We start from the raw sequence: 22151 nt of genomic DNA, 5'->3' as shown, positions 1-22151 counted from the left end.
GCTTTATGTAAGTGGAATTACACAGGATATACTCTCATGCACCTGCTTTCTTTCGCTAAGCATTATGTTTATGAGATTGATTCATATTGTTGTATATAGTTTTGGTTTGTTTCTTTTCATGACTGTATCATATTCCATTGTATGACTATGCCACAATTTATTTATCCATTTACTGAGTGATGGACACGTGGTGTGTTTCCATTTTGGAGGCTCTGATAGATCAGGCTGCTGTAGTACATGTCTTTTGGTGAGCATACATACACATTTCTCTCTGATAGATACCTAGGAGCAGAATTGCTGCATCATAGGGTTTTCCAAACTGGTTTTATCAATTTACCCTTCTACTAACAGCATATGAGAGCAAGTTTTTCTAATTAAAAAAAAAGAAGAGATGTAAAGAAAAATAACAAATAAAAATACTCATAGCTCTTAATTTAGCAAAATAAAATCTTGAAGGCTCCGCTCAAATAAGATTAAGAACAGGTTTTGTAGAAAGCACTCTGTGGTAGGCATTAACAGTGTGACCTTGTACGGGTTGTCTCACATCATTGGGCCTCGTTTTACTAACTGTTAACAGAAAAGGTTGAACTAAAAGCTACCAAACCGCCCTTTGAGCTCTGATTCTCTGTTTTTATGTGGCTGTTTCCAGAAGCAGACAGCCGAAATTCTAGTATGCAAAATGATTGTGACCTTTCCCTTAACTCCATCGCTTCTCCAGTTCTTGATTCCCTCTGATTCTTCTGGGTGCCAAGCATTCGTTCTGAATGCCATCCTCTGCTGTGTGTATCACACTGTGCCCCCATTCATGCACCCCGAGGTCTGCAGCAGGCTGTGAAACCTTCCTCTTCTGACCTGTTCATTGGAGACGTACAGCATTAAGTGATGTTGCCCAGATTAGTCAAGCTAATGTGGTGACGTGGTAATCAATCTGCATCGCCCTGATTCATGGTGACTGATGGTTTTGGAGAAATGGGAAAGATTTCTATTCCTCCAGGATGACTTTAACTCAGTGCTAGCCTTAGCTGCTTAGGTAGCGCCCCCAAAAATCACCCATCCTAACTAAGACAGATAATTTTTCATAAGCAGGAATCTACCCAGGAAAAAAATGTGTCTGCAGGCATTTGGACAATTCCAGCTACATTACTTTTTGAGCTACCTAGTCTGTCGCGAAGGAAGCAGTAAGCGTCCAGGTAGTCGGCGAAGTCAGCTACATTATGTAACAACTGTCAAATCATTTCTCCAGTGACTGTCCAGGAATAAAGCAGAAAGAAGTAGGGACCGGGCACCCCCTCGTAGCTCTGCACGGCCCCATGTCCGTTGTTTACGGTGACTCCTGTGTAAATAGACACATTTTGTTACACATTTTTGCTTCTGGAGAAATTTTCTGTCTGACACAGGACAAGTTCCTTGAAATAGTTCCAGGGCAGTTTATTGTGTCTACTGCTTTTTTAAAGGATCCCAAACCCAAACCAAATCAAACCCACGGCTGTCGAGTCCGACTCATGGAGACCCCAGGTGGAGTAGAACTGCTCCATGGAGTTTTCTAGGCTGTAATGTTTATGGAAAATTATTAGGCACTTCTTTCTTGGTGCCGCTGAGAGGGTTTAAACCACCAACCTTTAGGTTAGTAGTCGAGCGCAAACCGCGTGCGCCGTTCCACAGGGGGCGATACTGATCTCCAGGAGGCAAAGCCATTGAAGAGAGTTGGGTAGAGCTATTGACTGGGGAAACTACAAGATTGGCAAGTGGTCTAATGAAGATTCCACAGCACCTGTAGGACAGCTGGCCCTTTGCATGTGGCTGATTTAGGTAAGCAGTTTAATGTCCTTCCCAAGTCAGAATCTTACTTCTCTACTCAACAGGGAGACAATTTCTAACAGTAAATCCCCTAAGTGGATAATCACTGGTAGCCGTCTGCAGCTGCTTAGCAGATGTACATGTTATTTTCTCTTCCTTTCTTCCCTTTGGTCCCTGGCCTGACATCTGCCAGGGGCATCCGTGGACGCATTCTAGAGCCCTGCTAAGGGCAGTCAGGAGTCAGGAGCTCAGCACAACGATCTGCCATGGTGGGCGCCTTCTGGGGTAACAGTAATATTCTGCTTCTTGATCTGGGTGGCAGTTTCATAGGTGTTTGCTTTCTGATTATTTGTTAAACTGTACAAATAAGTTTTGTGTACTTTTCCTTATGTCTATTAATATTTCACACACAAAGAATTTTTAGCTAGAAAAAAAAGTCTGTCATGTGTTTAAAATGATAACAGTATGCATTAACCCATTGCCGTGGAGTCAATTCCGACTTGTAGCGACCCTATAGGACACAGAGCTGCTCCGTAGGGTTTCCAAGGAGCAGCTGGTGGATTCGAACTGCTGACCTTTTCGTTAGCAACCGAGCTCTTAACCACTGTGCCACCAGGGCTCCAGAACTACACATTAGTCACCAAGAAATCGGCATGTTTATGATGACTAGAAGGTAGCCTGGCTTTTTGAGTTAGAGTTATAGCTGCGTTTCCTTAGGCAAATCACTTAACTTCCTTGAGCCTCAGGTTCTTCCCTTATGGAGTGAGGATAACATCTGTCTTTCAGAAAATGTTGAAAATCCTGTTAAGCAGTCAAGAACGGAAAACAGACAAGAAAGAGAAAGTTCCCTCTCCCTCCTCCAGCCCTGTAATCATACTCTTGTCACACCACCCCCATCAGCAGAGTCTGACAGGGAGCAGCTGACAAAGCAGGGTCCCAGCCCCAGAGCAGAGTACAGAATGGGTGGGTTTGAAGCTAAAAGACTACAAAACCAGTAAAACCAGTTGCCATCAAGTTGAACAGACTCATGGTGACTCCAAGTGTGTCCGAGTAGAACTGTGCTGCATAGGGTTTTCAATGGCTCATTCTTCTTCGGAAGTAGATTTCCATGCCTTTCTTCCAAAGCGCCCCGGGTGGACTCTGAACTCCAACCCTGCGGTTAGCAGCCAAGCATGTTGACTGTTTTCGCCGGGCAGGCACTTCTAAGAGATTATAGCCTCATCTTACTGATGGGGGGAGTAATGGAGAAATACAGTTCATATCTTGTTCTCATGCAAGTAACAGGAAAGGAAATGTCACCACCAGTGGAATGGAAAAATGCAGATGAACTCAGTTTTTCTCCAGTCTGCTGGCCCTCACAGGCATAAAGAACTCAGATGAACCCAGCCTGACAGACAGCAGGTCTCCAAACCGAGTGAAGGGAGCCGCATCCCATCCATCAGAGGTTCTCGGCACGGTCTGTAGAAGGCCATCTAATATGAGCAGATTGGTGAGGAGCTGAGTGGTTGGTGTCTGCCAGGTGCTGGGCAGAGACTCGTTCTCTGTGACCTGTCAGAGTTTCTCTGAGCCCAGGGCAGGGGTTCTGCCAATGGGGACCTTAATAAAAACACCTCCTAACTTCTTTTTCTTACATGAAGCTTACACATAGAAAATCTGAAGGTTTCTAACAGATTTCACCAAAGGTGGATTGTGGCTGTGCCTCCTCTCTTTCTGCCTTTGTTCACCCTTCCTTCTCCTTTTCTTTCCAATGGTATCCATCACCATGTATTGACTGAATGACCACTAGATACAGAACACTCTGTTACCACTGTGGTGAGTACTAAAATCTATGACAAAGATCCATGGAATTAAACCAAAAGCCTAATTGGAGAGACAAGAATAGTGTGGTCTGAAGAAGGCAGAGACAATTAATAAGCAAACAGCATTGGTATTGACTATATTTCTCCTACTCATTCAGAAAAAAGCAGATATTGAAATAGTCCAAGTTTTCTTGGGGAAGATGACTCTGAATTAAATGTAGGTGGGAGTGGATGAGACAAGGACATATGATGCTGAACAGGTGTCAGCAGAGCTTTCAGATTAAGACAGACTAGAAAGAAAGGCCTGGCTATCTACTTCCAAAAATCAGAGAATGAAAACCCTATGATCACAACAGTCCGATCCTGGTGTGTTTGAGGTCACCGTGAGTCAGAGCCGACTGAATGGCAGCTAGCAACAACAGTGATCGACATGAGTAAAAACACCAAGAGAGAAAAAAATGTATTATACTTGGGCACATCCATGTGGCTAGGGCAGGGCTGGCGCTCTGGGTAGTGGAGGGAAGACTTGGACACGTAAGGCTGAATCGTGTTACAGATGTCCTTGGAAACCACTTGTTGCAGAAGGCACTAGGGAGCCACAGAGTGTTCTTAATTAGAGAAATGTCACAGAATTGGTGTCTAAGAGAGTCTAAGGGAAAACTAGTTTAAAAATCTTTGTCGTGATCAAGGTATACACTGATGTAAGCCTGTTTGTGAAATTGAGTGTGGGAATAAACAGAGACCCTCAGATATGAAAATGTTATATAATGAAAGTTCGTGGCATCTGGGAATAAAGAGGAAAAGAGTCAACATTGACACCAACTTTAAAGACAGAAGAGAGATTGAATAGCAACTCTGACACTGACACAGGGAAAAGATTCAACTTTGATGCCAATGTTGAGAGAGAGAAAATATTCCACTCTAATTTCAGTGTAGGCACTTTGGAAACTGGAAATATGGTAGTACTGATAAGAGTTGGATGTTTTACTGTGAAGAATGAAATTTCAGCTTTAGTATCCTTCTGTATGGACTTTAATTGGGGGCTCTTGATATTCCCTTGTGATCCACTGGTGTGAGGATGCATTTCTATGGGAGAAATAAACTTGATTAAACAAAGCCAAATTCTTATATCCTTCCCAGAAGGGGCCACGGCACTAAAGGATTTTTAGGAAGAGAACTTTAGCATTTTATCATGAACAAAATTTTTTATGTTTCTTTTCATTTCATTCAATATGAACAATGATAAGACATAGTCAGTCACTATTTTCTACCTGCTTCCATTAATCAGAGACTTTGGAGGGAAGCCAAGAATTGTTGAACCTCGGGTTGTAAAAAGAGTGCCTGGGTGGCACAAATGGTTAATGCACTTGGCTACTAACCAAAAGGTTGGAAGTTCGAGTCCACTCAGAGGCACCTCAGAAGAAAGGCCTGGCAGTCTACTTCTGAAAAATCAGTCACTGAAAACCCTATGAAGCACAGTTCTACCCTGACACACATGGGGTCACCATGAGTTGGAGTTGACTAGATGGCAACTAGTTTGGGTTGTAGAAGGAGGTGGGGAGATGAAGATCGGTTGTTGCAGTTTTTGCATACTGTAAAAATGGCATGGCTTTGGCGGCGTCTGACCTCCCCTAACTTCACAAGGGGGAAGGGGAATCAACAGCCCAAGGGTGATTCCTATGAGGTGGAGGTCAGACATGCTTCCTCTCTCCGCCATCTTTATCAATTCTGACACCAAACATCCCTCCCACCGCACTCTCTACTTCTCTGCTGGGTTTGATAATTCTTTGCAATGGCCACACAGAACTCACAGACAATACGCATGATTATGGGGTTTACTAGGGAAGTAACAGGTCACAACTCAGGTTCAGGAACACTCAGGATACAGTTCTTCCATCAGGACAGCCTCTTTTCAGCTGTGCCCACAGGCACGCCTCTCTTGCCCTTAGCCTCTGCCCTGCTTGGGCAAGTGTTACAAAGCTCTTTTAGCTCTGCTGATAAGTGTCCAAAGGCACCCTACTCAGCCAGTAAGCCTCGGCCCAAAGGTGGTCAGCTCTAGCTCGGTGGGTCAGCAAACCTAGCTCCGCTAAGCGCTCAGAGGCACCCTACTTCGCCAGTAAGCCTCCTGCCCAAAGGCAGTCAGCTTTCTCTCTCAGTGGGCCAGGAGCCCACGGCGCCATCTCCTGCTGCCATTTCTCTGCCACCACTTCTCGCCATCTTCAGTGTTAGAGCTCTTTCTCTCTTTCTCTGCCTCCTGGTTCCAGGAGCTTCTCCGTGCAGGGATCCCAGCTTCAAAGGATGCGTTCTGCTCCTGGCTGTTTTTCCTTGGTGGTGGTGAGATCCTCTCCCTGCTCTGGAATTGGCTCTCTTTTAAGCCTAGCAGGATGGCAAAACTGACCAATCCCCTTGGTGGGCCACATTCCCTTGGGCAGGAGTTAGAAGACCATGGCGAGAAAGGCCATACAGAAGTGATCCATCAGACCACACTTACAATGAAACTGATTTTGGAGTGCAGTGATTCTTGATGCTTGGCTTTCTCTCATTCTACTTAATTGTGTTTTCCATTTTTGCAGACATGTCCCGAGACTGGTCAGACTTTGCTCTTTGGTGGGAACAAAAGCATTGCTGGCTTCTGAAAACCCACTGGACCCTGGACAAATGTGGAGTCCAGGCAGATGCAAAGCTTCTCTTCACACCTCAGCATAAAATGCTTCGCCTGAGACTGCCAAATGTGAAGACAGTGAGATTGCGAGTCAGCTTCTCGGCTGTGGTTTTTAAAGCTGTCGGTGATATCTGCAGAACGCTGAGTGAGTACACTGGCCGGCCCCTGTGCCTGTTAGACTCTCAGCAAAGAAGTACAGGGAAAGTGCGTGTGCTTTCTGCCCACCTCAAGCAGTTGGCTTCAGAGACCACTTCCCTTACTATTAGGAAGCACGCTCTTTAAGCCCAGTTCTTGTTATTTAGTCATTTAAGTGGATTTAAACCAAATGGAATATTATTGGGATCGATCAGATTCAGTTCCACAAAGCCCGAAACTATTCCAAAAGAGATTTGTAAATTAAATAGAAAAACCCATTAAGATTACTCCCTCCTCCCAAAAAAACAATCATTTCTCCAAGCCATACTGCGATCATTGTTATACTTAAGACAAACAAAAACAAGTTCCATTAAATCATTCGTCACCGTAGAGGACGTGTGTCTTGATTACATCTTTATTATGTGTGACATAATGGTGTTGCAGTGTCTTCATTGCTGACTAACACGTGGCTCCAGTAAATAGCTCCATCCACCAGAACCATTTGTGGAGTTTATTTTAAGCAGAAGAGTATGTTTAAATTATGGATTGAAATCTCATTATTATGAATTGATGTCCCAACGTTTAACAGTCATTGGGGACAACATGGCCCAAACCATCTCTTCTCTGTAGGGACTTTCATAACAGAAAACCTTGAACTGTGAAGGTGCTCTTAGTTTATATTTTTTCAAAGTGTGTGAGTGTATTCTTTGGTTCCAAGGCCACAATTCAGCATTTGAACACAGAACAGACAATATATGAGTAGTGCTCTATCGTCCCTGTTAAATTACAGACTTCTTCATTCATTCGGCACCTATTTATTGAGCACCTACTATGTGCCAGCCATTGTGATGAGGCTAGGGATACATTATCAATAAAAATAGCCAAAAATCCCTGCCCTCTCAGAACTTATATTTTAGCAGGCAGAGACAGACAATAAACAATAAATGTAATAAATAAGGAAAGAAGGTACTGTGATGTATCACAATACTGGTTTAATGCTAATTCAGTAATAAAACTGTTTTCTTTCTCAGAGAAAAAAGAAGAGAATGTCTGATGTTAAAAGGTGATGGGTAGTAGAAGAAAAAGTATAATAGAATAAGCAGGATTGGGAGTGGTGGTGTTCGGTAGCAGGGACTGACACAGCATTAAGGAGGGTGAAAATTGAAAGCATTTCCTGAGCGTGTTTGTATTTGTAGCACCCAGCACAATGCCTGGCCCACACTAGCTGCTCCATAACTCTTTGTTGACTGAACAAGTGAGCATACACCTTTCATTACAGAATACAACCTGCAGAGGTGTCCCTGATGCTTGGTGTACAAATGACAAGCCCAGGACACTTTGTCTTCAGTAATACTCTAATGAGGATTTGAAAACAAAAGTAGAGGATTAAATGAAGTTGCGTATTCCACACACTGCAGTGGAATGGAAGCATACATCATGACCGGGACGTCAAACTTGATGTTTTGAAATAAATAGAAACACTCAGATGTTCTTCTCTTTTCCTGCATGTTCTAAAGGCCTCAAGTTGGCATTTCTGATCATTGCTTTTTATACCTAATCAGTTGAAGCTAAATCAGATTTAACCGTGTAAACGTCTTTCCCTTGAAGAAAAGAAAAGACAAATCTTTGGGCTTGGAGATACAGATTCTTTTTGTTTTGTTGTTTTGTTTTTAATGATTCTTTTTGTTTTGTTGTTTTGTTTTTAATGCTTCTTCTGGAAATTTTGGTTCATCACCAAGTTTTGTGTATAAATTATGCAGTTGGGCTGATCACAGGTGCATGTTGCAACCTGACTATCAGACGTCCTTGGTTACTGGGGAGAGAAGCAAGCTGAGCTGCTTGTCTCAGTGTGTGAACTGTGAAAATGGGAAGACCTAATGGAATTAGTGCATTTACCTCCAGTAAAGCTGCCCAGAGACCCTAAAACATCCAGATTCCTTGGCTTTAACCCGGAATTATAGCAGCTCCATGTAGTTAATGGTTATCAGGAGTTCTGACTGGCAATTATAAATATATTTGATTGATGGAGGGAAATAGGGCTCATCTTCATAGTTTAGGTTCTCCAGGAGCAAAGCCTGAGATAAGGATCAAGTTCAAATAGTTTATTTGGGAGGTGAGGCCAGGAAATACTGATTGGGGGGTAAAGAAATGAGACAGGGAAGAGAAGGCCACCAATAAGACTGTGTCACCAACCAGGGTACACTGTGGGCACCTGGTGACCTCTGGGAGACACACCTCAGAGCTGTCCCACCTGAGGGCCGAGGGAGTTGGGGTTTTCACACCAGCTGTTGTCAGGTGTTGAGAGCTGCTATAAGGGAGCATCAGTTCCCTGAACTTGTGGCCTGTTACATGCGTACGTGGGCAGAGCAGACTTCAGTGGCCAGAGCAAGTCCTTGGGCAGAGAGATGCACGTTCTAGCTGCCATACGAAGTCTAGCCAGCGTGCCTGAAGTGGTGAGGGCCAGGAAGAGATGAGCAGGGTGCTGACAGTGTCTGCCATAGGAATGAAGTTAGCTCCTGGGAAGTAGTTAAGAGAAAGTTTTTCTGAATATATGGCCCGTAAAGAAAAGGTGGGGCCCTTGGTGGTTTAACCGAAACCAAACCAGTTGCCATTGAGTTGATTCCAACTCGTGCCAACCCCGTGCATTGGAACTGTGCTCCATAGTGTTTTCATTTGGCTGGTTTTTTGGCAGTAGATTTCCAGGGCTTTCTTCCAAGGCACCTCTGGGTGGACTCGAACCACCAACCTTTCAGTTAGCAGCAAGCACGTTACCCGTTTGCACCACCCAGGGATTCCTTGGTTGTTTAGAAAACTTAAAAAGAAAAGTGAAAAGGAAAAGAAATTGGTGATGTCCGGGACAAGGGAGAATGAAGAAAACAAGATAGAAGGGAAAGATTAGTCCGAAGCAGTAATGGATCACAACTACCACGGCGTCCACCAGACGGAGTCCAGCACAACTAGATGGTGCCCAGCTACCACCACTGACTGCTCTGACAGGGATCACAACAGAGGGTCCCGGACAGAGCTGGAGAAAAACGCAGAACAAAATTCTAACTCATAATAAAAGACCAGACTTACTGGCCTGACAGAGACTGAAGAAACTCCAAGAGTATGGCCCCCAGACACCCTTTTAGCTCAGTAATGAAGTCACTCCTGAGGTTCACCCTTCAGCCAAAGATTAGACAGCCCCATAAAGCAAAATGAGACTAATGGGGCACAACAGCCCAGGAACAAGGACTAGAAGGCAGGAGGGACAGGAAAGCTGGTAATAGGGAACCCAAGGTCGAGAAGGGAGAGTGTTGACATGTTATAAAACAATACGTGTACCATTTAATGAGAAACTATTTGTTCTGTAAACCTTCATCTAAAGTACAATAAAAAAAATTTTAAAAAAAAAAGAAATTGGTGATGGTGGGGAAATAGAATAGCAAAATGCTGTTAGTGGTTGAAGCTGAGTGATGAGCACATGGAAGAATTATACCATTGCCTTTGCTTTTATTATTTTCATAATAAGTTAGAAAACAAACTATAAATTTTACTAGACTGAGTCTAGCCCCACTTTTTGACACACACTCCCCCCCTCACCCACCCACCATCTCCTACCCACCTTAGGAGTTTCTGTTCTCCTAGTTCTTCAGAAGGGGTGCAGTTTAGTTCCATTTACTTTTCAGGCATCTCCTGAGACATGGTTTCAAGTGCACAAAATAACTTCGAAGAAATTTTCATTTTTCTTCTTTCTTTTTTACTGATACTATTTTATTTCTTTTTAGATATTAGAAGATCAGAAGAACTTTCCTTGTTAAAGCCTTCTGGTGATTATTTTAAAAAGAAGAAGAAGAAAGACAAAAATAATGAGCCCATCACTGAAGAGATTTTGAACCTGGAGAGTTCTTCAACGAGTTCAGGCTCACCAGGTAAGACTCCTGACAGGTGTTTTGTTGCTTTAGTTTGTGGATGTAGAAGTTCTTAAAACCCAAGAAGAAGATGTCTTTCTCGCTCTTTCTCTGTCTGTCAAATAAAGAAAAGACTAAAATTTCAGGACTGCTGTGACGAGGAAAGAATATCCAATTAAGTTTTAGCGGTAACAATTTTTCAAACTTTTTTTCAACAAGGTATTCTTTTTTTCCCCTTTTTTGTTAATTATACTTAAGATGAAGGTTTACAGAGCAAATTTGTTTCTCATTAAGCAATTAATACACCTATCGTTCCTTGACATTGGTTGCAAACCCCATGATGTGTCAGCACTCTCCCCTTCTCGACCTTGGGTTCCCCATTACCAGCTTTCCTGTCCCTCCTGCCTTCTCATCCTTGCCCCTGGGCTGGTGTGCCCATTTAGTCTCGTTTTGTTTTATGGGCCTGTCTTTGGCTGAAGGGTGAACCTCAGGAGTGACTTCATTACTGAGCTAAAAGAGTGTCCAGGGGCCATACTCTCAGGGTTTCTCCAGTCTCTGTTAGACCAGTAAGTCTGGTCTTTTTTTCAACAAGGTATTCTTGATAACTCATTATTTTACTTGATTATATCTCTGATGAATGCAAAATTTTTGCACAATTGGCCATGAATTTGGGGTAAAATGATGATACTTAGAAAAGAGTTGAATTGTGTCACTCAGTTACACTTCTTTTTTCCTGATTCTGTCTGTGTGCAGTTCCTTCCTGAACTCAGCTTTGCATTGGGTGTGTAAAGGGAGGGCAGGTAGAAATTCCGGAGAGGTATTATCCCTTTCTTTTTATATCAAAATAAGAACATCTCCAGCTTGCTTGCAACATTGAGGGCTTTCCTGCATCGTATATCCCAATGCAAAGAACAAAAGAGGTATTTGTACTTTCCTTATGCAAATTAGAGCCAGATGATTTATAAATCATTAACTGGCTGGGTTCTTAAAATTGGCAGATTCTATTTGTTTAAAGGGTTTGTCCACAAACATATTATATACATGCCGTCTGTAAGGTTTCCAGTTCTCTTATAGTACCAAGACTCCTTGATAAAATAAGAGAACTTTTTGACTTATTGGGAAAGAGATGGTCCCCAACATTTGTCTGGGTTGATATTTGGCAGCTTTTACAGCCTTTGAGTTCTCAAGCTTTCTAAGAGCTAAATATACCAGCAAGAGCTTTTCCCTATATATAACTTGTCTCCCCACCAGCCATGATTCATCTGGTTATTTTAAATGGTACAGCATTTAAATTCCAATTTCATTTAAATATAAGCAATGTTAGTACTTATTTTTCTAAAGATTCTTACCCCCGAATCTCACTTCAGACTATGTGTTCTCTTTACCTTGCAGTAAGTCCTGGTTTGTACAGTAAAACCATGACGCCTACGTACGATCCCATCAACGGAACACCAGCATCATCCACCATGACTTGGTTCACTGACAGCCCTTTGACCGAACAAAACTTCAGCATCCTTGCATTCAGCCAGCCCATCCAGTCACCAGAAGCACTTGCCGATATGTACCAGCCTCGGTCTCTGGTTGAAAAAGCCAAACTAAACGCAGGGTAAGCGCATGGTTCCATGATGCCTGTCTCTGAAATGATATTGACGAAATAAGAGAGATACTACAGAAATGGGGGGCAGTGTTTAATTTTTACATTAGTATGCCTGAGGATCGTACACCGTTAGCAAAAATCTGTGCTGATTTTAGCAACAAAAGGGAAAATATGCAACCTTTGGTCATTTCAGTACATTTAAAATTAAGACAGAATCCCTTGGTGGTGCAAATGGTTAACACACTTGGCTGATTACCAAAAGGTTGGAAGTTTGAGTCCAACCAGAGACACCTTAGAAGAAAGGCCTAGCAATCTACTTCTAAAAAATCAGCCACTGAAAACCCTATGGAGCACAGTTCTAGTCTGACACACGTGGAGTCCTCATGAGTTGGCGTCAACTTGACGGCAACTGTTTTTTTTTGTTTTTTTTAAGTATGACAAAATGTATGTGGGAATGCCAAAACTGTTGTGGTAACTCAACGGATTACTGTATGTGAAGACTATAGTAACTCAACAGATTACTATATGTAAAGACTATATGTGAAGACTTTTCCCTGCAAGTGTACACAGCATATTTTATGGAATGTAGAGCTGTTTATACGTGTGTTGGCCCCTGTGGGTCAGCAGGGGAGATCCAAAGTGGCCCACCTGGCCCACACTGTCTTGTAGAACACCACTTCTCTATTTAGGCATTCTAATGAGCAAGTCCTTGAGCTCTGTTTGAAGTGGTCTCAGAAAATACACCAAAACTATTTCTCAAACCAGCATTTCTTTTGCTCTGCATTGCTCACCAAACAAAGTCTAACATTCACTTCCCTATAAGATGTGGTCCCAGCAGATGTCCTACTGTGGTCTCGTTATGCCCCATTCCCCACTGGTACACACTCGCTGTTTCTGTCTCTGCCCTGCCTCCGTGTCGTTGCTCTGCTCCTGGACTCTTCCTTTCTTTCAGCCTGCTCGGTTGGTAAATCCCTGCTTGTCATTCAAGACCCAACTCATATGCTAGTGCTTCTCAGATATCACCAGTCAAGATCATTCACTTCCCTGTAGCTCTGTTCTTGCCCCAATGTCGCATTGTTCTTTTATTATGAGGCTTGGTCTCCCCACTGGACTGTCAGTTCCTTTAGGATGGAGATTATGTCTTGGTCATCTTTGTTCCCCCACAGTCCTAATATAATAAAAGTTCAAGACATTTTTATTCAGTGGTATTGGGTGACACTCATCCCCATCTTGTTTGGTTTTTAACTTTTAATCTCTATCCCTCCACCCCTCACTGTTATCCAGTTGTTGTGTTTTCCACTTCTGGAACTGTGCTGTCCAGCACAGGAGCCACTAGCCACATGTGGATATTTACATTTAAATTTGAATTTAAAATTAAAATGTGTCACTAGCCACATTTTAAATATTCAGTAGCCACCTGTGGATAGTGGCTACTGTATTGTACCGCGCAGATAGAGAATATTCTCATCATTGCAGAAAGTTCTTTTGGACACTAGACAATAGTTCTATTAGAGAACAATAGTTCTAATTCACTAGAGCAAATTCTGTTTCTGTAGACAGTAAGACAGAGCCAGCTTTGGGGTGAACCACCTGGTGTGCTAGAAGAGACAACACAGGGAGTCAGGAGGTACAGATTCTCATTCTGGCTACACCACGTGGCGCGTGACCTTAAACATGTGACTAATGTCACTGAGACTCAGTTTCCTCATCTGTAAAACTAAGATCATAAGGACTGTCCTGGCTCTTTTACTGGGTTACTTTAAAGTGTACTGAGAAAAAATATATGTATGGAGAGCATTTTGAAAACTATCAAGTAAAATGCAAATATAAGGTATTATTAAGTACTCTTCCCTTACTGAGTTTTGGTTGTTTTCCTTACTCTGACTTTGTTCAAGGCTCTATATGTAAAAATCAATTGACCTTTAAAACTCATCCTATTGCTTTCTAGTTGGCTAGACTCCTCACGCTCCCTTATGGAACAAGGGATCCAGGAAGATGAGCAGCTGCTGTTACGATTTAAATATTGTACTTTCTTTGACTTGAATCCCAAAGTAAGATCCTTTTTATCTTTCTTTCTTTTTTTTTTTTAATGTGAATGCACAATAAATGCAATAGAGTCATTTCATTATCAACATTAGGGTTAAATTATTTGTGTGATATTCTGTCTACCTCTACAGGGTTAGACTGATAACTGATATACTGATCTCTGAATTTTTATCCTTTGGTTTCTGGTGAGCATGGTAAGCTGCCTCTGAGCTAGCAAGAGTCTCTAGGAGTCTTTTAGGAAGGTCCTCATGCCGGGTGTCATGGTTTGAATTATGTCCCCCAAAAAATGTGTGTATCAGTTTGGCTGGGCCATGATTCCCAGAATTGTGTGGTTGGCCTCCATTTTGTGATTGTAATTTTATGTTAAAGGGGATTAGGGTTGGATTGTAACACCACCCTTACCCAGGTCACATCCCTGATCCAATGTAAAGGGAGTTTCCCTGGGGTGTGGCCTGCACCACCTTTTATCTCTCAAGAGATAAAAGGAGAGGGAAGCAAGCAGAGAGTTGGGGACCTCATACCATCAAGAAAGCAGTGCTGGGAGCAGAGCACGTCCTTTGGACCAGGGTCCCTGTGTAGAGAAGCTCCTAGTCCAGGGGAACACTGAAGAGAAGGCCAACAGAGAGAAAAAGCCTTCCCCTGGAGCTGACACCCTGAATTTGGACTTTTAGCCTACTTTGACAGTGAGGAAATAAACTTCTCTTCATTAAAACCATCCACTTGTGGTACTTCTGTTATAGCAGCACTAGGTGACTAAGACACCAGGCAAAGTGCATACTGCTCATTCATTCGCAGGAATGAAGGAACAGAAGGAGGGCAGCCCACAGAGCTGGAGTCCTTAACACTTAGGGAGGAAAGGGGTTGTCAGGGCCCAAGGCTAAGGGCAGGTTCTCATAAACAAGCCAGGACCATGTGATGGTGCAGACAAGACTCCCCACTGCAGTGCTCAATTCCCCACTGGTGATGAGAAAGAGGGATTACCTATATAAATGACCCCAGATGGTCACCAAATCCCTTTTTTTTGTTTTAAGTGCACATCGCCTACCTGAAATTTATTAGGACAACTAATGTCTGGTGAAATAAGTCCTTTGAATGTCTTTCCCTTCCTTGCCTTTTGTAGAGTTTGAGTCAGCAGGTAAATGACCCAGATGTCAAACATGTAAACTGAGTAACCAGTCCTCTGCACTCTCAGAGAGACTTCATTGTATTGTTCTCATCCCAGTTTTGTCCTTGTTGCTGTTGTTCATTTACTGCCTTGGGCCAACCTTTCTGTGCACTCACTTTTCTCATTGATGGCAGTATTTCTGCCTCTCAAGCATTGTCTTCTCTGTGGGCCTGTTTTTAAGTCTGATCCTCCAATATCCACCCTACAAATAGGAGCTAAATTGTATGATGAAGACTAGGGAGCTTCTCTGACTTTCAAAGGAGAGAAGTGTGCAGGCTGTAGGTCCAAAGTAACTGATGCTGATAAAAATCTCAGATATATAAAAGTACTAAAACAAAACATTTTAAAAATAATATACATAAAATATCCAGAATTCATAAAAGATTGGTACATTTTAATAATAAATGAACATTTTATGCCTGGCAAAATAAAAAAGTCTTTGCAATATATATTACAAAGAAAAGGCTAATTTCCCTAATAATATAAAGAGGTCTTATAAATCAATAAAGAAGACCAACAACCCAACAGAATAATGGGCAAAGGATATGAACACATAGTTCATATAAAAGGAACTACAGATGACTTCTAACTTTATATCAGATTGGCAAAGACTAACAAACTTCACACAGTATCTTAGCAAAAGTATGGGGAAACAGGCTCTCTCATACACTGTAGGTCAAAGTACAGATTAACCTAGCTGCTACAGAAGGCAATTTGGCAATATCTATCACAATTACAACCCTTAATTACCAAAATTACAATAGCTTTGACCCTGTGTCTCAGTTATCTAGTGCTGCTATAATAGAAATACCACAAGTGGATGGCTTTAGCAAAAAGAAATTTATTCTCTCACAGTCTAGGAGGCTAGAAGTCTGAATTCAAGGTGCCAGCTCCAGGGGAAGGCTTTCTGTCTCTGTGGGCACTAGGGGAAGTTCCTTGTCATCAGTCTTCCCCTAGTCTAGGAGTTCTCAGTGCAGGGATCCTGGGTCCAAAGTACATGCTCCCCTCCTAGTTCTTCATTCTTGGTGGCATGAGGTCCCCTCCCCCCACCCCATCTCTGTTTTATATCTCAAAAGAGATTGACTCAAGACACAACCTGATCTTTTAGACAGAGTCCTGCCTCATTACCATAACTGCCTCTACTCCTGCCTCATTAACATCATAGAGGTAGGATTTATAACACATAGAAAAATCACATCACATGACAAAGTGGTGGACAATCACAGTACTGGAAATCACAGACAGCCTAGCCAAGTTGACACACTTTTTTGGGGGGCACAACTCCATCCACAACACCCAGCAAATCCACTACTCTAGGTATTTATACCACAGTTATACATGCAAACTGATATGTATTTACACAAGGACAGTTATTACTACATTATTTGTGGTAGTAAAGATCGGAAACCACCTAAATGCCCATTAATAGGGAATTAGTTTAATACATGATGGTATACATACAGTGTTGTTGCTAAAAAAGAACGAATCAGCCTTCTTGAAATGGAACATATTCAAGGCACATTATTAAATGAACAAAAAAAAAGCAAAGTGCAAAAGAGTCCATAGAGAAACCACTATAGAGAACAAGGAAGATAGCGAGACTAGTTTATTGTACACTCTTTTGTTCCTTTTTAATTCATTCAAAATGACTTCATGCATTGTGTGTTCTTTTGCCCCTTTTAAATGTCTTCCAAATGTATAGATTTTTAAAACTTTTTTATAATTCTGATAGTTCATCGCGTTTTTTAAATGTTCAGCAGAGAAAAAAGCACGCCACTTTAAATAAGAGGACTGGAGGATACTGAAAGCTGCTACCCAGGCTACTTTGAAATCTTAAGTGATTAGATGTAAATAGTAACTCCTTCTTGAGAGCATGGAAACTATTGTAGGTAGGAAAACAGCTTTGGTTTTGTTCTTTGTTTGCTTTGCTGGTGGCTGTGGGTAGAGTCCCCAGTGATATAACTGATATAACTGACTGCATGGTGAGAAAACAGGGATGCAAGGAACAGAGGTGCTACCAGACTTGGAGTTCCTATTTGCACTTAATCAGGAGAAAGAAATCTAGGGCCAAGGAAAGGGCATGAGTAGCCAGTCCCCACCAGAGGAAAAGTGTGTTTTTAGGTTTCTGGAGGGAGTCCCTTGGTGGTGCAAATGGTTAACGAACTCAACTGCTCACTGAAAGGTTGGAGGTTTGAGTCCATCTAAAGGTACTTTAGAAGAAAAGCCTGATGATCTACTTCTGAAAAATCAGCCTTTGAAAACACTAGGGAGGAGCCAAGATGGCAACTTAGTCAGATACACCATGCTGTCCCTCTACAGCAAAGACCCAAGAAACCAAGTATTACAGGTGACAGTCCTGGAACCCCGAATATATAATGAAAGGATAAAGAATTAGATCAAACACGGACTGGAAGAAGAAGCTGAATGAAAACAGTGAACAAGGAGAGAAACGGAGAAGAAGTACCCTGCCAGCCAGCCCAGCACAGCGTGGCCGTCTTGAAACAAAGCAAGCAGCAATCCCAGGTGAGGAGCACAAGAAGGCAACTTCACAGAACTCCCAATAGGAGACAGAGAAACCGTGTAGACATACCCAGAGTGAAGTAAGGTGAGCAGGACATGAACTGGTGCTAAGAAGGGAAAGTACAGGAAGGAGAGCAAGAGCTTTAGGGATCCCAGCATCCACAGAACAAGGAGGGATCCAGGATCCAGAGACAGGGCGACTCTTCAGCAGTGGTCCCTGACCATTAGGGTGGGAGGCACGCACAGAGTAATAGATCCATAGAGAGACAGCAGGAGGTCCCTCACCTATCTGGACCCCAAACAGCTCGCCCTCCTCACATTTGGTCTGGACTAGGTCCCAATTACTGTCTGCACCTAATGGGACATGTGCAGGCACCCTTGCCCAGTGAACAAAGGAGCACCCTATTGGTGATTAGCGGCACAGCTGTCAGGGACCATAGTAATAGCCTTCTCCCTTCTGCTCACCTAGCCCCATCTGCCACCCCTCCTGCTCACCCAGTGAGCAGCAAAGAGAGAGTGTTTCTCAGCTGCCTGCTTCACCCCACTCCTCACCCACCACCCCTCCAAGCAGGCAGAGAGAGTGCCTCCGCTATCCCTGGCTGCTCACTTCACACTGCTGCTCACCCACCACTCCGCTGAGTGGGCTGAGAGAGGGCCTTTGTTACTGTGAGCATTGCTGCACCACTGGACCAATGACATTTGGCAGCCATTGCTTGCCCAGAATGCTCTCAGCTATAGCATACACACAGTGAACCAGGGACATGTGCTCACCCTGCCTGCCACAGCCACACCCACCTGGAGACAAGTGGTGAATGCCCCTGTGCCACCAGAAGAGTGATCAATAAAGTACACCTGACCTGCCCACACCTATCAAAACAGAACAAAAAATCATAAATAAATAAAATAATACCTTAATGCCTCAGAGATAGTAGACAGTATCAAATCACATAAAGAAACAGGACAAGATGGCTGAAGCAAATGACTGAAATAAAGAGGCAGAAAACCTTCCTGAGGAAGAAATGGTAATGGAAATACCTGATAAGGAATTCAAAAGACTTATCTATAGGGTCCTCAAACAGATCAAGGAAAATACAGACAAAAGCCTAGAAGAATTCAGGAAAACAGTACAAGAACAAAAGTACAAAATAAATAGACAACTGAAACTCATACAAAAACAGCAACTAGAAATCCAGAAGATTAACAAACTATTTCAGAAATAGACAACTCAATGGAAGGAAATAGGAGTAGAATTGAATCAATGGAAGACAGAATAAGCGAAATAGAGGGCAAATCCCTTGGTACTAATTTGTTTGAGCAACATTCAGAAAAAAGAATGAAGAAAAATGAAGAAAGCCTGAGAGTTATTTGGAACACTATCAAGAGGAATAGCTTATGCATGACAGGAATTCCAGAACAGGAAGAGACAAAGAAAAACACAGACAAAATTTTTGAAGATTTGCTGGCAGGAAACTTCCCAAATATTATGAAAGACGAGAAGATACCCATCCAAGAAGCTCAATGAACCTCATACAGAATAGACACCAAATCACCAAGACATATCATAATCAAACTTTCCAAACCAAAGAAAAAAAAGAATTCTGAGAGCAACTTGGGAAAACGAACTGTAACCTACAAAGGGGAACCAACAGACTAAACTCTGATTTCTTAGCAGACACCATGTTGACAAGAAAGCAATGGGATGACATATATAAAAGCCTGAAAGGAAAACATTGCCAACCAAGAATTATGTATCCAGCAAAATTGTCTCTCAAGTACAATGGCAAAACTGGGACATTTCCAGATAAACAGAAATTAAGGGAATTTGTAAAAACCAGGCCAACCTTCAAGAAATATTAAAGGTAGTCCTTTGGACAATGAAACAACACCAGACAACAACCAGAGATTAAGACACATGACAACATTACCCAGATATCAACCAAGATAAAGAATTCGCAAAAATAAAATAAAGCTATGAGACTGATAAAAAGGAACCAGCAACATCAATCTGTAAGCAACGACAAGTTCAAAATAAAAGGAGGGAATAAATGGTGTAGTTATAGAACTTCCAAATGGAGAAGAAGTCAAGGCAAAATCAAGATATAACAGACTGTTTCAAATTTATGAAGATAAAGATAATTTCAAGGTAACCATAAAGAAAATTAATAAACATACTCACCAAAATAAAGGAGAAAACCATAAAGACTCCAAGCCAAAACCAAACCTATTGCCAGTGAGTCAATTCTGACTCATAGTGACCCTACAGGACAGAGTAGAACTGCCCCATAGGGATTCCAACGAGTGGCTGGTGGATTCAAACTGCCGACCTTTTTGGTTAACAGCTGAGATCTTAACCACTGTGCCACCAGAGCTCCATAAGGACTCAGTAAACACAAAATCAGGAACAATGAAGGAAATGAAAAGATACTTCATAAACAAAAAGAACTCAGTACGGAAAAGTAAGTGGAAAAAAAAAACTGTCCACACCACAAAAAAAGCACAACAAAATAACAGCAGTTAATTCATACCTGTCAATAATCACACTGAATGTAAATGGCTTAAATGCACCAGTCAAGAGGCAGAGCATAACAAAATGGATAAAAAAAATGACCCATCAATATGTTGTCTACAAGAGACACACCTTAGACACAAACATATAAATAAGCTAAAAATCAAAGGATGGAAAACAATATATCAAGCAAATAGTAACCAAAAAAGAGCAGAAGTGGCAATATTAATCTCTGATGAAATAGACTTTAAGGCAAAATCCACCACAAAAGACAAGGAAAGGCATTATATAATGATTAAAGGCTCAATTCACCAAGAGGACATAACCATAATAAATATTTACACACCCAGTGACAGAGCTCCAAAATACATAAAACTAACTGTAACGGTGTTGAAAGGAGAAGTAAACAGTTCCACAATAATAGTAAAATTTAACACACCACTTTCAATGAAGGATAGAACTAGAAAGATATTTGACAAAGATACAGAAGATCTAAACATCGCAATCAACCAACTTGACCTCATAGACATAAAGAGAACACTCCACCTAACAGCAGCACAGTACACATTCTTCTCCAACACACATGGATCACTCTCCAGAATAGACCACAAAGCAAGGCTCAATAAATTAAAAAATATCAAAATAGTACAAAGCACCTGCTATGATCACAACACTATAAAATTAGAGATCAACAGCAGGAAGAACAAGAGAAAAAAAATCAAATATGTGGAAACTGAATTAATAGCTTGCTTATACACCCCTGGGTAATAGAAGAAATCAAAGAGGGAATCAAAAAATCCCTAGAATCAAAGGAGAATGAAAACACATATTACCAAAACCTATAGGACACAGCAAAAGCAGTACTCAGAGGTCAATTTATAGCAAAAAAAACACACATCAAAAGCAGAAGAAAGGACCAAAATCAATACCTTAACCCTACAACCTGAATGAAAAAAAGAGCAGCAAAGAAGCCCACAGCCACCAGGAAAAAGGAAGTAACAAAGATTAGAGCAGAAATGAACAAATCAGAAAACAGAAAAATAATCAAAAGAATCAACAAGACTAGAAGTTGGTTCTTTGAAAAGATTGATAAAATCTGCAAACTATTGGCCAAATTGACAAAAGAAAAGAAGGAGAAGATGCAAATAACCTAAATAAGAAATGAGATGGGTGACATTGCAACAGAATCAACTGAAATAAAAAAGATCATAACAGAATATTATCAAAAATTATACTTCAACAAATTTGAAAACCTAGTAGAAATTGGCAAATGTCTAGAAACATACTACCTACCCAAACTAACACAAACTGAGGCAGAAAGTATGAACAGATGCATAATACAAGAAGAAATTGAAGAAGCCATTAAAAAAAAACTCCCAACCAAAAGAAAAAGCCCTGGCCCAGACGGCTTCCCTGGAGAATTCTACCAAACATTCAGAGAAGAGTTGACACCAATACTACGCAAACTGTTCCAGAACATAGAAAAGGAATACTCCTGAATTCATCCTGTGAAGCCAACATAACCCTGATACCAAAGCCATGCAAAGACACCACTAATGCAGAAAAGGCATTTGATAAAATCCAGCATCTATTCCTGATAAAAACTCTCAGCAAAACAGGAATAGAATGGAAATTCCTCAACATAATTAAGGGCATATATACAAAACCACAGCCAACATTATTCTCAATGGAGAGAGACTGAAAGCATTCCCCTTGACAGCGGGAAACAGACAAGGTTGCCCTTTATTCAGTATTGTACTGGAAGCCTAGCTAGAACAATAAGGCAAGAAAGAGAAATAAAGAGAATACAGATTGTTAAGGAAGAAGGAAAACTATCCCTATTCACAGATGACATGATCATAAGCAAAAAATCCCAGAGACACTTCACCAAAAAAGACATTCAAATGGCCAGCAGACACATGAGGAAATGCTCGCAATCACTAGCCATTAGAGAAATGCAAATTAAAACCACAATGAGATACCATCTCACCCCGGCATTACTGGCAAGAATCAAAAACACTGGAAATAACA

At 41.6% G+C, this 22151-nt stretch overlaps 1 protein-coding gene across 1 annotated transcript in view; it reads left to right on the top strand.

Annotated features, from left to right (window-relative positions):
• FERMT1 (FERM domain containing kindlin 1) overlaps nt 1–22151 on the top strand; it is a 48969-nt gene that overhangs the window by 1960 nt on the left and 24858 nt on the right. The window contains exons 2-5 of the mRNA XM_004383050.2: nt 6170–6403; nt 10164–10307; nt 11679–11892; nt 13832–13934. Coding sequence (XP_004383107.1) covers nt 6170–6403; nt 10164–10307; nt 11679–11892; nt 13832–13934 — 695 coding nt within the window. The remainder of the gene's footprint in view (nt 1–6169; nt 6404–10163; nt 10308–11678; nt 11893–13831; nt 13935–22151) is intronic.

Source organism: Trichechus manatus, unplaced genomic scaffold, assembly GCF_000243295.1.
Source record: "Trichechus manatus latirostris isolate Lorelei unplaced genomic scaffold, TriManLat1.0 scaffold00104, whole genome shotgun sequence".
NCBI lineage: Eukaryota > Metazoa > Chordata > Mammalia > Sirenia > Trichechidae > Trichechus > Trichechus manatus.
Note: the sequence above shows the minus strand (reverse complement) of the source record. Positions and strands in the feature narration are given on the sequence as shown.